Source organism: Mus caroli, unplaced genomic scaffold, assembly GCF_978045245.1.
Source record: "Mus caroli unplaced genomic scaffold, Mus_caroli_1 scaffold_11, whole genome shotgun sequence".
Classification (NCBI taxonomy): domain Eukaryota; kingdom Metazoa; phylum Chordata; class Mammalia; order Rodentia; family Muridae; genus Mus; species Mus caroli.
The window spans coordinates 55583832-55597719 of record NW_028227266.1 but is presented as its reverse complement, the minus strand read 5'-3'; the positions used below and the strand labels follow the sequence as shown (position 1 = coordinate 55597719).

Genomic DNA, 13888 nt, shown 5'->3' with positions numbered 1-13888 from the left:
CCCCAAAGGGAGTCCAGCTCCTGGCCTGGCCTAGAGCCCTTAATATCTTCAAGTTGAAGACCATGTCTGGCAGAATGGACAATATGGCTTGATTAGAAATCGTGTTTCCCCCACCCCACTCTCATGGTCTGGCTTCTGGTCTCCCAGCTCTTCTATAGTTTGGGGAATCTTGGGGCTGATGAGTCAGCTTAGTCTAAGACTTCTCTGGCCAAACCAGCTAACCATGGAACCAGAGTGGCTGAATTGCTGCCTGAAGTCTTACTCTCTAGACTGGTGCTAAGCTTCTTGAGCCAGGCTTCCGAGCTGCCCTCCTATGGTTCCTCTCTTCCCATTGGTGTTAATTAGATAAGACAACATCTAGAGCTGAAAGCAACTCCTCACACCTACTTCCATTTCTCACTCTTGTATACCCCGGAAGGCCCAGAGCCAAACATCTTTGAAAGGCCACAAACTCCTTCAGAGGCCACCAACTTCAGCCCCACAGGACCAGTCCTGTCCCTTGATGTCATGGCTGAGACTCTGATCCCTTCCCAAGGATAAAAGCTTGTAGGCTATAGTTCCCTCTGTTCTCTGGGGCATTATGAAGTCACTAGGGTTCATCTTGAATAAGGGCTCAATGTAATTGAGCATTCTGGATACTCACCCTGCCTCTAGCCCTGCATGCTCTGTGTATATATACATACTAGCTATTGGTCTCTCATCTTCCTACGTGTGGTCCCCATACGTAGGTAGTTTATGGTAGCAGGGCCTACAGAACGTTCCATGAGACCTGACTCCTTTTGTTCTAGCCCACCTGTGCATACTGCAGGGAGCCTGGGCTTGGCTTTCTATGTGAAGGAAACCACTGCCCGTCTCCTGGAGAATTGGGAACTGAGGGGATGCAAAGCCCCAGACAAGGACTGGCTTTGCAACCACAGACATAGGAGTGAGTGTTTGCCCAGTTTTATGTGGCATGAAGGTGGGGTGAAGCAGGGGCTTGAAGAAAGTACCGTAGGTGAGGTGACCTAGGAGAGGTATAGGGTTTGCTTCTTGATGAAGGGAGGAGCCGTACAAAGAGCCGCCTGGAGGTATAGAAAAGGGACAGAAGCTATGTGTCAAGAATAAAACTGAAACAAAACAGCATAGTGGCACCTGTCTATAATCCTGTATTTTGGAGGCTTAGGTAGGATGACCGCTGCAAGTTTGAGGCCAGCTTGGGCTATGCAGTAAGTTAAAGGCCAGTCGGGGCTACATGGTGAGAAACTCACAAATAATTGCTCACTAGTGCTACTCTCCCCCATCTACCTGGCCCTGGGTTAAGATGGAGGCCAAGCAGAAGAAAAGGAGTTGACATCATCCGGGGCCTGTGTAAGGGCCTAGAGCGGTCATTGACAGCATCCTTGTGTGGCATCGAGCTAAGATTCCTCTGTCCATGTCCATGCTCTGCCCCAGCTCTTCCTTACGACCAAAGTCCTGCTTTTGTCCTTTTGTCACCATAGCCCATGTCAGGTGGCTTCTGGGAGTCAGCCTCACTGCCCCTTGGCTTCTGCCCAAGGCAAGATGGAGCCCTGTTGCAGGGACTCTACAACCCAGCACTGTGGCAGAAACTCAGGAAGAGGTTTGGCAGATCACTCAGATACCTTTTTTTTTTTTTTTTTTTTTTTGGTTTTTCGAGACAGGGTTTCTCTGTGTAGCCCTGGCTGTCCTGGAACTCACTTTGTAGACCAGGCTGGCCTCAAACTCAGAAATCTGCCTGCCTCTGCCTCCCAAGTGCTGGGATTAAAGGCGTGCGCCACCATGCCCAGCCACTCAGATACCTTCTATACATCATCTAAGGGCAGCCAGGGTGATCAGCTTCTGCTTGCCTGGCAGAAGAAGGGCCTCCATACCGTGCGGGGTTCCCCCAGTACAGTCCCCCTCTGTCTACTTTGGTAGCTGAACTATGGAGGTGCAGTCATGGGGTCTAACCCAAGCACCAGGTGGAAAACCTGCTGTTCTAGCTGGCATGTGACAGGAACTTGGGTTCAGATGCATAGTGGGGCTACTGCCCCTTTGTTTGAGTTAAGGTCTCAAGCCTCAGCCCATTTCTTAGGAAGAAGCCCTTATCTAGCCAGACTCACCAGGACAAAGAGAGAAATGAAGAGCTGGAGGTTCAGCATGGCCCTGCCCCTGGGGCCTCTCGAGGCTCTGGAGCTGGGGGTGCCTGGAGCAAAATGGGAAGGCTGAGTGGATTTTCCATCCTCAAAGCCCCCAGAGACTTCTAAGTGTGGTGGCTGTTCCCAGGACACTTGGAGCCAATGTACCCTGGGAGCTCATAGGAAAGATAAGAGATTTGGCCCTGCAGTGCTGTGTGGAGGAGGAGGAGGGAAGGTCAAAGAGGCAGCGGGATGGAAGACATGAACAGAGGAAGAGGCACTGACCAAGGACTGGGAGGAGCATCTCTAACTGCAGACCCTCAGTTTCCTGCAGGGAGCCCAGGGCTTGGAGTACGGTGTCTTGAATGATGGCCTGAGCTGGCACAGCCCCAAAGAAGGCCGTTTGCACCCTGGCAGTCAGTGGTTCCTGGCTGAGGGATCATCACGGGCTTCAGTGGGCTGGAGAGATGCAGAGAGATCCTGTCATCCAGCCTCAGGACCCACCCTGTGAACCGAACACTCACTGGAATTCCTCCACCACCACTTGACCAAAGTTCTTCAAAGGCTGGAGGACTGAGGTTAGCTGGGGTAAGGAGACAAGGAAAATTGAGTGTAACAGCTTTCCACAGCCTAGCCCAGCCACACACCCTTCCTCATTCCCTCCATCCCCTCATGTCACCTGTCTCGTCAGCAGTCCACGAAGCTCCTGGCACTCAGAACTAGTCTTGTTCTCCAAGGTCTTGGTGAAGGGGTGACCCAGGATCAAGAGCCACATCTCATAAAACACCAGATCTGCTTTCTCCCCTGAATCGGTGGGGGTGGGTATGGGGATAGTAGCCAGGACGCTTGTCCTCTGAGCGCTCTGGGATAGGACCACACCCTGGTCCAGGGTTGCTCACCCAACCCCCACTGCCCCAACTGCCTGCCTTTGCTGCCTGCTTTTGTTAGACTAGTGAGCTAAGAATGACTTCTAGTTTTAAGTGGATGAAAACCCACCAGCAGTAGGAAATGGTATGGCATGAAAAGTACACAATTTCCATGTTTGTATATGAAGTTGTACTGGAAAAGAGCCAGCTCACTGGCTGTGATGTACCTCGGAGGGCTGGCTGTGTCCTCCCTGTAAGGGAGGAGCTGGGAGCCACAAAGGGCAAAGACTATTAATTCTCAAGCCCTTTGTGGTAATCTGCCAACCCACGCTCTGGTGTGTCTGCTGGAAGGGTGACGGCCTGTTCACTCAGACAGTAGGAGACCTTGTGCTCTTTGCTGTCCCTGATCTCCCAGGACGGGCTTCATGATGACTCACAGACATACATACTCAGCCCTGCTTGAACGGTAGTTTCACTGTCTGTTAAGGGGATATCAAGGCTTTAGGTTGAACATCTAGTGGCCAGATACACCCTGTGTTGAAAACTTGCTCTGAGAGAGTTCGGGCAGAGACCCAAACCAAGACCCTGTCTCTGGGAGCTACAGAGCAGAGCCCACTAGACAGTAATGCTCAAAATGAGAGGTTGCACAGGGGAGGTGGCTGGGACAGCCACTTAGCAGTGAATTAGCACTTCCTAGGCTGAGGGTCTACTCCAGGACAGCTCCAGGTTGTGGCTGCTGGAGCCTGAGAGGCCTTGGAGTTCTCTAAGGTGGTTGGATAAGCCAGCCCAACTCTTCCTCTCAAGGGGCCTCATGGGGAAGATACAATTCTGACCTTGGTTGATAGAGCTGACCACTGTGTCTCCTCTCGGAACAGAGGATTAAGGCGAGGATTGAGAGTTGACTAGATGATTCTGCATTCTGAACCTAGGTTTCCTCTGGACTCACTTTTCCCCTATTGGCTGACACACAAGCGTTGCTATTGGGGGGTTCTGTCCCTTCTCATAGGGGACAATGAGGCCTAGAGGAATGACCCAGAGCGGTACATGGAGCCCAAGCTCACTTACCATTGGCCATTATGCTGGATTTCTGAAGGGTGGGATCAGTTATATGATGGGCTAGGTGACTGGCCAGGCCTTGGAGACGGATGGGGACGGGGCTCTTGAATTTGTATTCCATGTAAACGCTCACCCACTCCTTCACATTGCTAGGGAAGGATGGGAGAGTGCAGCATCATGGTATCTTTGCCAGTACACGCTTCTAGAAGCAAGCTTTGGGCTCCTAAGTGTGCACCCGATGTTCTTTCCTCCAAGGGCAGAGCTCTATGGGGTTGGCTCTAGACGGCAGACAAAGTTCTTACTGGTGTTCTCCAACCTACACCTGAACCCTTGGTTTTGGGTCAGGAGTGAAATTGCCTTAGAGATGTCTCCAAAACAGTAAGTAGCCAAGTAGGCTCTGTAAGTGGGAGTAGGCTGGCCTGGGTGCCTGGACAGACCAGATTGGATTCTCAACCCACCTGAATAGGAGCAGGGGCTGGCTCTGGAGCTCAGCCTTGTAGAATCTTGACACTTCGTGGGTGACCTGTAGGATGTCTTGGAGGTCAGATTGGCTTGGAGCTGCCTGTCCTAAGGCCCAGTATGGGGTGGGTCAGGCTTTAGACAAGTTAAAGCAGGAAGACCTGAGAGCCTTCTCCAGTGTGGTCTCCTGAGCCAGGGACCTCTGGTGACAACCTAACCACAGACTTCCCTCAGAGCTTTCTCTTCCCTCAGCCAGCTTTGCCCTCAGGGCACAGCTGGGTCCCCCTCCATGCTTGCCTTCCCACATCTGCTAAGCTGGTTCAGCTCTCATTGGACACAAATATACCAATTGCTAAACACTATAGAGGCCTGCTGGCAAGGGTGGCAGGGAGAACAGCCTAGTCCCACCTCACCAGCTGAATGATCTGCTTTTCCAGCAGGATACAAGGCTGAGAACTAGGCAGAAGCAGCTGGGGCAGGAAGGGCCTCATGAGTGTGAAGCTAATGTTGATGATTTCCTGGGTAAGGTCAGTCATGCTGTACCCTGCAGAGACACACACAGCAGTCGGGGAGGTTGGAACGGTTCCCTTTCTCACCATGGCCTGCTCAGGGGTTGGGAAGATTGAAGTGGGTCCTCCATGGAGCCTAGCCAGCGACCTCCATGAGGAGGCAAGGGACAGGTGTTTCTCTAGACTCACCATCAGAGGAAAGGCCATGGTCGGCCAGGGACAGGTACCCAAGGGACCATCTGGAGGACTTCACTTTACGGTACAAAGTCCAGAGGATTTCTAGGGCCGAGGGATCCGGAGGACCAAAAATGAGGGAGGCTTTCACTTCTGGACAGCCAGGTCTGCAGGAAGCAACCAGTGAGGACACAATGGACCTGGCTGGTGCAGACGGTGGTGTGCTGAAGGAGAGAAGCCCACCTGAGCATCTAGTGTAGAACCTCTGTACATGACTGAAACAGTCACATGACCCCTGAGGTGCTGGCCTCCTTGGTAAATGGGGATAAAATCTCCTTCCTAGGAGACTGTTGGAGGTCTGAAGGATGCAGGTAGGAGCACCCACAAACAGGCACTTGGTTAAAGTTCTCTTGCTCCTCAATGGGCTGGTTCTCACAGCAATACTGGGGATCTCATCCAGGGAAAGACTGGGGGAAGGTGTTAGGCAGAGGACGAAGCTGGCTGGGAGCTCTCAGGAGGTCTGGTGGACACAGAAAAGTAGCCTCAGCTGCAGCTAAAGAAATAGGGGGGCCGGGCATGGTGGCGCACGCCTTTAATCCCAGCACTTGGGAGGCAGAGGCAGGCGGATTTCTGAGTACGAGGCCAGCCTGGTCTACAAAGTGAGTTCCAGGACAGCCAGGGCTACACAGAGAAACCCTGTCTCAAAAAAAAAAAAAAAAAAAAAAAAAAAAAAAAAAAAAAAAAAGAGAAGAAGGGGATTCTGGAGAGAGGGAAGTGACAGACCTGCGGAGTTTCTGAAAGCCTACAGGGCATGGACCAATTGCTCAAGTCTTTCGGGAGGCAGCCTTCAGGGAAGATCTCAGGGGAAGATCAACCTCAGAACCTGAAACAACACCTGCCCTTGCCTGAGAGCACCTGTCCTCTCCCAGGGCTTGGGAGATAAAATGGGCTCAGGGTCAGGGTGTGGACTCATCAAAGCAGACTTCAGTTTATTAAAAGGGAAAAGTTTTTGCAGCAGCTGGGACCATGGCCTGGATAACCCTCCATCTCTGGAGGTACTCCACTTTCCTAGCAGCCCAGAATGAGTCACCCAAGGATTTGCATTTATTTGCATATCATTTACATGAGCCTGCCCCCAGGATGAGTAGCTTGATCGATCTTTGCCTGTCTTTTTTCACTGTACTCAGACAATCCCGTCCAAACCCAACAGCTGGAATTAGGAAATGGCAGGAAGGCCAGCTGAGGTCATGGAACACAGATGGTAATGGAACCAAATGTAGACCTCTTATTCACCCTTCTAGGCTAAGGTATTCCTGGCTGCTCGCAGCCTGGGCTGAGCAGCCTGGGCTGAGCATGGGGATGATGTCAAGGCACAGGTCAGTTGAGAACCACACACACTCACCGAAACAGCAAGGCGCTGACATTCCTGAAGTTGGGGAAGGCCTCCTGGTAGATGAACCGGAGCTGCGGAGGCAGGGGCATGGGAGTCAGTGTGAGCACCCCTCCTCGAATCCCTCCATCTGTGCTGGCCTCTGCAGTGATCTCATGCCTGATCCTGGTTCAGCTGGGCCTTTCCTGGCTGTTCCCCTCGAGTGGCCTGAGGTTTGTGATTTCTTTGTACTGAAATTCTAACTGAGATTCGTCTGTCCCGGGCCTGCACATATGCAGGATTTACCTCTGGGGTCCAGTTCACCCTGGGCTCTGCATCTCAACAGCTGTCAGCCTGGCCTGCCTCTTCCATCCCCATTTGCCATAGAATCCTGTGCCAGCCCTGCCTGCAAATTTCATTACCCCCATGTTCCCATTGCCCTGTGCCTGGAAAGCCTTTCGTTGATTGATGTGACTCCCTTCTGTCCACCCCAGTTAAGACTCTCCCCACCGCCAGGTTTGGTGGTGCAAGTCTTTGATCCTTATACTTAGGAAGCTGAGGCAGGTTCAGTGTCAGCCTGAGCAACATAGTGAGAACCTACTCAAGAGAGGAAACAAAACAACAACAAACCCCACAGATGACCAGATGTGGTGTCTCAGCCTTACAGCCCTTTGGAGAGGAATGCCCAAGGACCAATTCAAGGTCAAATTTGACTACTTAAAAACTCAAAAAGAGGGGAATGGAGAGATGGCTCAGTGGTTAAGAGTTCAATTCTCAGCAACCACATGGTGGCTCACAAACATCTGTAATGGGATCTGATGCCCTCTTCAGGCACACAGATCTACATGTAGATAGAGTACTCATACATAAGAAAAATTAAAAACAAACAAACAAACAAACAAACAAAAAACAAAAAACAAAAAGAGGGCTGGACATGTCACTTGGGAGGCAGAGGCAGGTGGATTTCTGAGAGTTTCAGGCAAGCCTAGTCTACAGAGTGAGTTCTAGGCCACAGTTGTCTCAAAGCAAAACCAAACAAAAAGAAAAGAGAGGATGATCATCCATTGCTGTGGTCGGGTGGTCACCTGGTGTGTGCAAGGCACTTCACCCAACAGGTGACCAGTCTGCGACATTCCTTCCCACAGCTTGTCAGAATTAGGAGCAGTCCTTTGGCAACCTGTTGTTCCCTGAGATGAATCATTCAACAAACAGAAGCCTGTATGGCAGGGGAGACATGGCAGTTCCCTGGCCCTGGCTCCAGGATGGAGCTGTGCTTCACTTAGCCAGGGGATCAGGGTGTCTGATTCCAGATAAGACTGTGTGCTGATAAAAAGCCAGCAGCCAGTACCTGCTCTATTTCTGGTAGGGGCAAGTTCTCCCCACACTGTGAGATTTTTTTTTTTTTCCTCTATAATGACTTCAAAGAAGTATGTCTGCTTACCCTCTCCTCCGACTCCTCTCAGGAGCACAGCATGGCACTCATTAGATTTTCCTACTTTGTGTCTAACTAATGTTGGGAGCTGCAGCCTATATAGTTAGTGTGTTATGGCTGTGCCTGGCATGCTCAGAAGGAATTGTCTTCATCTGCATCTCTCTATCGACCTAGCAAGCAGGTGCCACACCTGGTAGCAAATAAGCCTGTTCAGCAGCCAGCGCTCCAAGGGTGCCAGGTTCCAGACAGCTTTTGTGAAGCGATTGCTGTTGACCCTAAAGGTCACAGAGTGGATCGTATGACTAGGTCCTCGAGTGGAGAAACTCAAGTCCTGCAAAGACATAGCCTGAGGGAGGGTAGAGGCCAGGGGAGGATCAGCATCTACAGATGACTCAGTGAAGCCAGAGCTATGTGGGGTAGAGGGAAGGCTAGAGAAATGTTGGAGGGAGAGCGTGGGCATGTGGATTGTGCTGGTGGGAAGCCATGGCCCAGGGTGACTGGGTTGTAGCGTTATCTGGGGTGGGAGGTTTGAGGTTTTAATGAAAGAGTCTGTAGTTGAGGGTGCAATCCCAGACACAGGAGGTTTAGGAGAGTCACTGGCTCCTGTGGTGACAGAGGAAACGGGGACCAGGATTGAGGCTGGTGATGGGAAGAAGGACAAAGCTGCAGGTGATGGGGATGCAGACAGGGGCGATGCTGATGAGGGGCGAGGGGAGTGGAGGGAGGATGCATGTGAAGGGGATGTTGCTGAGGGCAACAGCAGCACAGAAGTACCACGGGATACTGGGCCTGTGTCCAAAGCCACCGTGTTTTCAGATGCCCTGGAGCCCATTTGGGAGGTGAGGTCCAGCCGTGATCTTCCAGGAGATGCAGGCGACAGGGACTCTGTAGCTTTCAGTATGTTAGGCATCCATGGAAAAATAGGCAGTCCTAAGGAGGTACTTGGAGCCAGGGGCACAGATGAGGATGCCTCTGGCCTGGAGTGGCCATCCCTCCATGCAGGCACTGGTATGTAGACAGTGGAATTGGGGGTACACCATAACAGGTGTGGAGATCTAGAGAATATGGGGGGAGGGGAAGCTTTAATTAAATGCCATGCTGGTTGAGATGCAACATTTTTCTCCAGTGTTGCAGAGGCAGGAACTGTCCCACACAATCTGAAGACCTTGTTGAACTTCTGCTCAGATTCATGTCTGGGAGACGGCTGTGGTGATGACATCGTAATTGTCTCTAGAGTTCCAAGAGCCATGATTTCCTCTACAGGGTCAGCCCCAGAGGACACTGGCTGAGAGGCCATGTTGGATGCAGATGTGGTCAGGGCTGAGGGAATTGGTTCAGGTATGACCCTGCCTGAGGAGCCAGGCATTGAGGGAGATTCCTGACCTCCAGCTCCTTCTGTAGAGAGGCCTCCTGCCCTCCTCCCCGGGGCCTCCGGTTCCCTCTCAACTGAGTTGATACCACCAGTGACGTCTGTCAGGATGTCCGGTAGAATGCGGTTACTTTGCTGAGCTGATGTGCCAGGGTCTGAGGGAAACTGCTCAGGGTCTTCATTAGTAGAGAGAAGGGTCAGGGTAGAAGCCGAGACGACTAGGAGGGCTGCAAAAGAAGAAAGGCCTGGCTTTTCTCTATCGGGTGGGCAGGACTGGCCCCTAACCTCTCAGATCTCACCCTGGCACATCTTGCTCACTTAGGTACTGGAAAGTAATACCTAGGCCTGGGTAGGCCCCCAACCACAAAGCTACTTAGGGAGTCATCTCCCCTCCCTCATTCTAGCCTGGCTGACAGTGGCATGATGCCCTTCCCCGGGAATAGGCACTGTGAAGACAAAGGGAAATGCCTTTAGGATTTGTCTGTTTATCTCCATGCTGACAACCCCTATGTCAAGGACCTCCCACCCACAAAGAGAAGTCTCCCAGGCCCAAGTGGTTGCTAGGAGTTAAGGGCCTTACCTACTCTATTCAAACCACCTCGGAGGCTCAGACTAACTTGATGGAGCAGGAAGTGCTGTCTGAATTCTCCGTTGTGGGTAAAACTGTGACCTGACCATGCTCCCTGAATACAGGGTTTTTCTTGGCGGCTGGGAGGTGGAACATACACGTAGAGGCATCTCTGAAGGCCCTGGGGGTCATACCAAACCTACCTACAGCTGTATAAAGCTCCAAGGAGGTGATCTTGAGGTCCCTCAAGATGCCTGAGGTCCCCAATCTTTCCCTAGCATCTCTCAGGCTGGCCAAGGCTAGAAAACCATGGAGACAATGAAGGGACAGCCTGAGGTGGGAGTCAAGGAGTTCCCTGAGGAGAGAATCCCATCCTTCCCTACAAGTGAGCTGGTGGTGATGGGGACGTGACACTGCAGCTCACCTTCCCCATCCTACTCACTCACCAGCCAAGGGAATTCCAGCTGCAGGAAACCACTGCTTGTCCATACTGCAGGCTCCTGCCAAGACTTCCAAGGATGCGGGGTCAGGCGACAGACACAATGATGCTCTTTGCAAGTTCCCTTAGGAAGAGCGGCGTCCTCAGGCTTGGGTAGAACTCAGTGTAGAACCCTGGCCTAGGATGCCAGAGGCCCTGAGTCCCACCCCATTACCCAGATGTCCACTTCTGCCAGTAGCTGTCCAGAGCTCTGCCTCCAGAGCAAGGTGCCCTGAAACTGCCCTAGCCACCAAGTGGCCTCCTGAAAAGCCCCTGTCTTGTGGAGCTGCAGATTCAAATGGGAACAGATATACCTTTCCCCACAGCCTCGACTTTTATTATGGTTAATTTTTTTTTTTTTTAATGAGGAATAGTTAAATGTCCTTGGGCAGGGAAGAAGCCATGGGTGAGTTAAGTCCTGAGGAGATGTGCTGTTGACAGGGGTGTGGCTATATGAAGGATGCCAATGCATCAGCCCGTGGGAAATGGTAAAACCTTCCCTAGGCTAGGCTCCCCTGCAGACTGCTTCTAGTGGGATTGGTTAAACCTGCATCCTTGATCAGCTGTAAGCAATAATCCCACTCACCTCCCTGTTCAACTCTATATAATAAACATGCTGCGCTTCCAGAGTACTTTGGCTTCTTTAGTAGAGAGCCCAGTCCACCTGGTCTCCTTTAATCTGTGCATGTGGCCATGTTTCTTTATTCTCCAGTCAGGTCAATTCCTGGAGCTGTGGTGGATGAAGCACCGTGTTCTTTCCTGTCCTTAGGTGAGTGCTAGTGGTATTTTGGTGGTGGGGATGTAGGGACAGCAGTATTCAGGAGTTACAAGGGCATCGAGGTGCTAACCTTGCTGTGGGATCTGAGCATGGCCCCCCACCCTGCCCCTCCCCCAGCTTTGTTCCAGCTCAGTCGCTGCTTCCATTCCATTAGACAGGGAAGGACTGGGTTAGGCAGATCATGATAGGCAGCTTCTGTCATGCCCGCAGCCCTTCCTAGAGATCTGGTCAGAACTTGGCACCAAGTATGTGGGAGAGGCAAGGGTGTGGAGAGCCGTGCTGTGAGCAATCACCATTATAAGGTGGTGCTGGCTTCCTCTGTGCCTAACTAGTAAACAAGCCTTGTGCGCAAGTGCGAGAGTGAACTCACGCCTAGTCACTGCCTATCTTGGGGCGTAGTAATGAGGTGATGGGCGAGCAACAAATCAGGTGCTGAAACGCCACGCTGAGGGCTATATAAGCAGCACCATTTTCCGGGGTCTGAGTCTTCCCTCCTTAAGAAGCAATAAAGCTTGCTGCAGAAGAATCCGGTTGTCCGAGTGTTTTCTTGCCGGAGAGAACGATAGCTCGGGACACAAGGGCTTTCTTCCCAGATCCCTCTAGCTGATTTCTGTGCCATGCCCTGGGATGGGTAGTTTTGTCAACTCGGCATAAGCTAGAGGCATCTAAGAAGGAGACTCAACCTAGAAAATACCTCCATGATATTTATCAGTGGGCAAGTCTGTGGGAGGCATTCTCTTGATTAACGATTGGTGTGGGTGGTGCTACCCCTGGCCAGGTGGTCCTGGGGTGTATAACAAAGCAGGCTGAGCAAACCAGGGAGAATAAGCCAGTGCATTGCTCTCCTCTACGGCCTCTACCTCTGTTCTTGCCTCCATGTTCCTACCCTGAATTCTGCCTTCGTTTTGCCTGATGGAATGTAACCCATAAGTTAAATAAGCCCTTTCCTCCGTAAATGGTTTTTGGTTATAGTCTTTACCACAGCAATAGAAATCTAAAGATTGCGCTCTCACACTGCAGGAGAACCTCTTAGCACCCCTGGCTCGGAGCTAAATAGGGAGCAGGCTCTGGTCTCAGCCCTCTAGGTTTGCAGCCTTTCCCCCTAAGAGATCCTGGCCTCCTCTGGATCAGCAGCCCTATTCCCAGGGTCAATGTTGGTCTTTGTCAGCGAGGCTTGATGAAGAGAAAATAACTAGAATCCCAAAAGAGGGAGTCCTCCAAAGCAACTGGGCCTGGGTCATCCCAGCCGGGATCCTACCACCCCCAGCACCTTCTACTTGGGCACATCCCTTCCCACCTGGCGGTGTTTGTCTGTCTGTCTGCTTATTTGTCTGTTTAGCTCAACTGACTAAGGACTTTGGCATATTGCCCTGCGGTGCTACCTTCTATATCCCCAGCCCTTTTGCTTTTTCTTCTTTTAAATCTTGAGACATGGTCTCACTAAGTGGCCCGGGTTGGCCTTGACTCACTCTAAGCTTAGACCGTTCTTGAATCTGCAAGCTTCCTGTTTCAGCCTCCCTCTTGGATTAGAGCCATAGATCAGTAAGCACAGCTACTGGAAATATTTCCTAAGACAAAAAACTATGATTTATGACACAGTTCTACCCCAGGCCACAGATCCACAATCCTACAGGGCTTCCCACTCAGCCCATTCCCTTGGCTTCTTTGTTGCTTGCTATCTGTAGCCCTATACTCTGCTGGCCCCAGGAAGCCGCTGCCTGTTCCTTGCCCTCCTTGGAGAGCCGGTTCACTACCTGGCTGGGCGGTGCTATGGGAGAGCTGTCTCCCAGGAAGAGAAGAGAGCTTTGGCTTCTGACAACTCCCACCTACAATCCTGAATTCATGACCATTCCTCTCCCTGAAGCTGCTCTTGCCAGTCCTCCTGACCTGTCTCCAAGCCTGTAGACATCCCTCTTCCTTAATTCTTCCCTCAGGTGTCCCCTGGATAACCACGTCTGACCTGGTACCCCTGGTGCTGCCAAGAAGCCTCTGCCCTCTAGGAGGAGGATGGAGATTGGCTCTAACACTTTGTGCCACTCTTGCCAGGTGGGCGGGGCTACTGTTTTCCAGACAGCCTCAGACTGAGGAAAATCCTGTCTGTGATGGCTCTAGTCATTGTCGTCTCCTCCTCTTCCTCCTCCTCCTTTTCTTCCTCCTCCTATTCCTCCTCCTCTTCCTTCTCCTTCTCCTTCTCCTTTCTTTTTTGGCTTTTTTGAGACAGGGTTTCTCTGTGTAGCCCTGGCTGTCCTGGAACTCACTCTGTAGACCAGGCTGGCCTCAAACTCAGAAATCCACCTGCCTCTGCCTCCCAAGTGCTGGGATTAAAGGCATGCGCCACCACTGCCCAGCTAAAATTTTCTCTTTTTTCTTTTCTTTTCTTTTTGATGGCTCTATTCTAAAGAGTAAGCCTTGCTCATACTGCAAGACTCTGGGTTCCCATCTGCCCCTCTGACACCCTCCTGACCAAACTGTCAAACTGTCAAATTGGAATTAGTTGAGACCACAGTGGGAAAAGCTGTAGCTGCCTAGGGAGCCAGGCATATGGTATACTTTCAATCTGGCACTTAGAAAGTCAGAGGCAGGGGATCATCATGAGTTTGAGGGCAGCCAGCTTGGTCTACATAGTGAGTCCCTGTCTAAAAAGAAATAAGTAAGTAAATAAGCGAGACCAAACCAGTCTGGACTTGCCTGGTTATGCAGGCTTGGAAGCCTAGCT

General features: G+C 51.5%; 1 protein-coding gene across 1 annotated transcript; it reads right to left on the bottom strand.

Annotated features, from left to right (window-relative positions):
- Positions 1-825: 825 nt before the first annotated feature.
- LOC110302529 (taste receptor cell protein 1) lies at positions 826-10405 on the bottom strand. The gene is made up of 12 exons (XM_021173315.2): positions 10363-10405; positions 8170-9575; positions 6581-6642; positions 5194-5345; positions 4909-5039; positions 4495-4559; positions 4046-4185; positions 2794-2918; positions 2639-2697; positions 2400-2545; positions 2100-2182; positions 826-1061 (listed from the first exon to the last, which is right to left on the bottom strand). Exons 1-12 carry the CDS (start codon positions 10403-10405, stop codon positions 1005-1007), a joined length of 2469 nt encoding a protein of 822 aa, XP_021028974.1. The 3' UTR covers positions 826-1004.
- Positions 10406-13888: the final 3483 nt, after the last annotated feature.

Excerpts from the sequence above, each read along its gene's own strand:
- LOC110302529 (XM_021173315.2), bottom strand. The coding sequence starts at position 10,405 with ATGGACAAGCAGTGGTTTCCTGCAGCTGGAATTCCCTTGGCTG. Across the intron at positions 4,560-4,908 it reads AAAAGCAGATCATTCAGCTG|GTCACCCACGAAGTGTCAAG; the intron begins GTGAGGTGGGAC and ends GACATCCTACAG. Across the intron at positions 2,546-2,638 it reads GTGGTGGTGGAGGAATTCCA|CCAGGAACCACTGACTGCCA; the intron begins GTGAGTGTTCGG and ends ATGATCCCTCAG.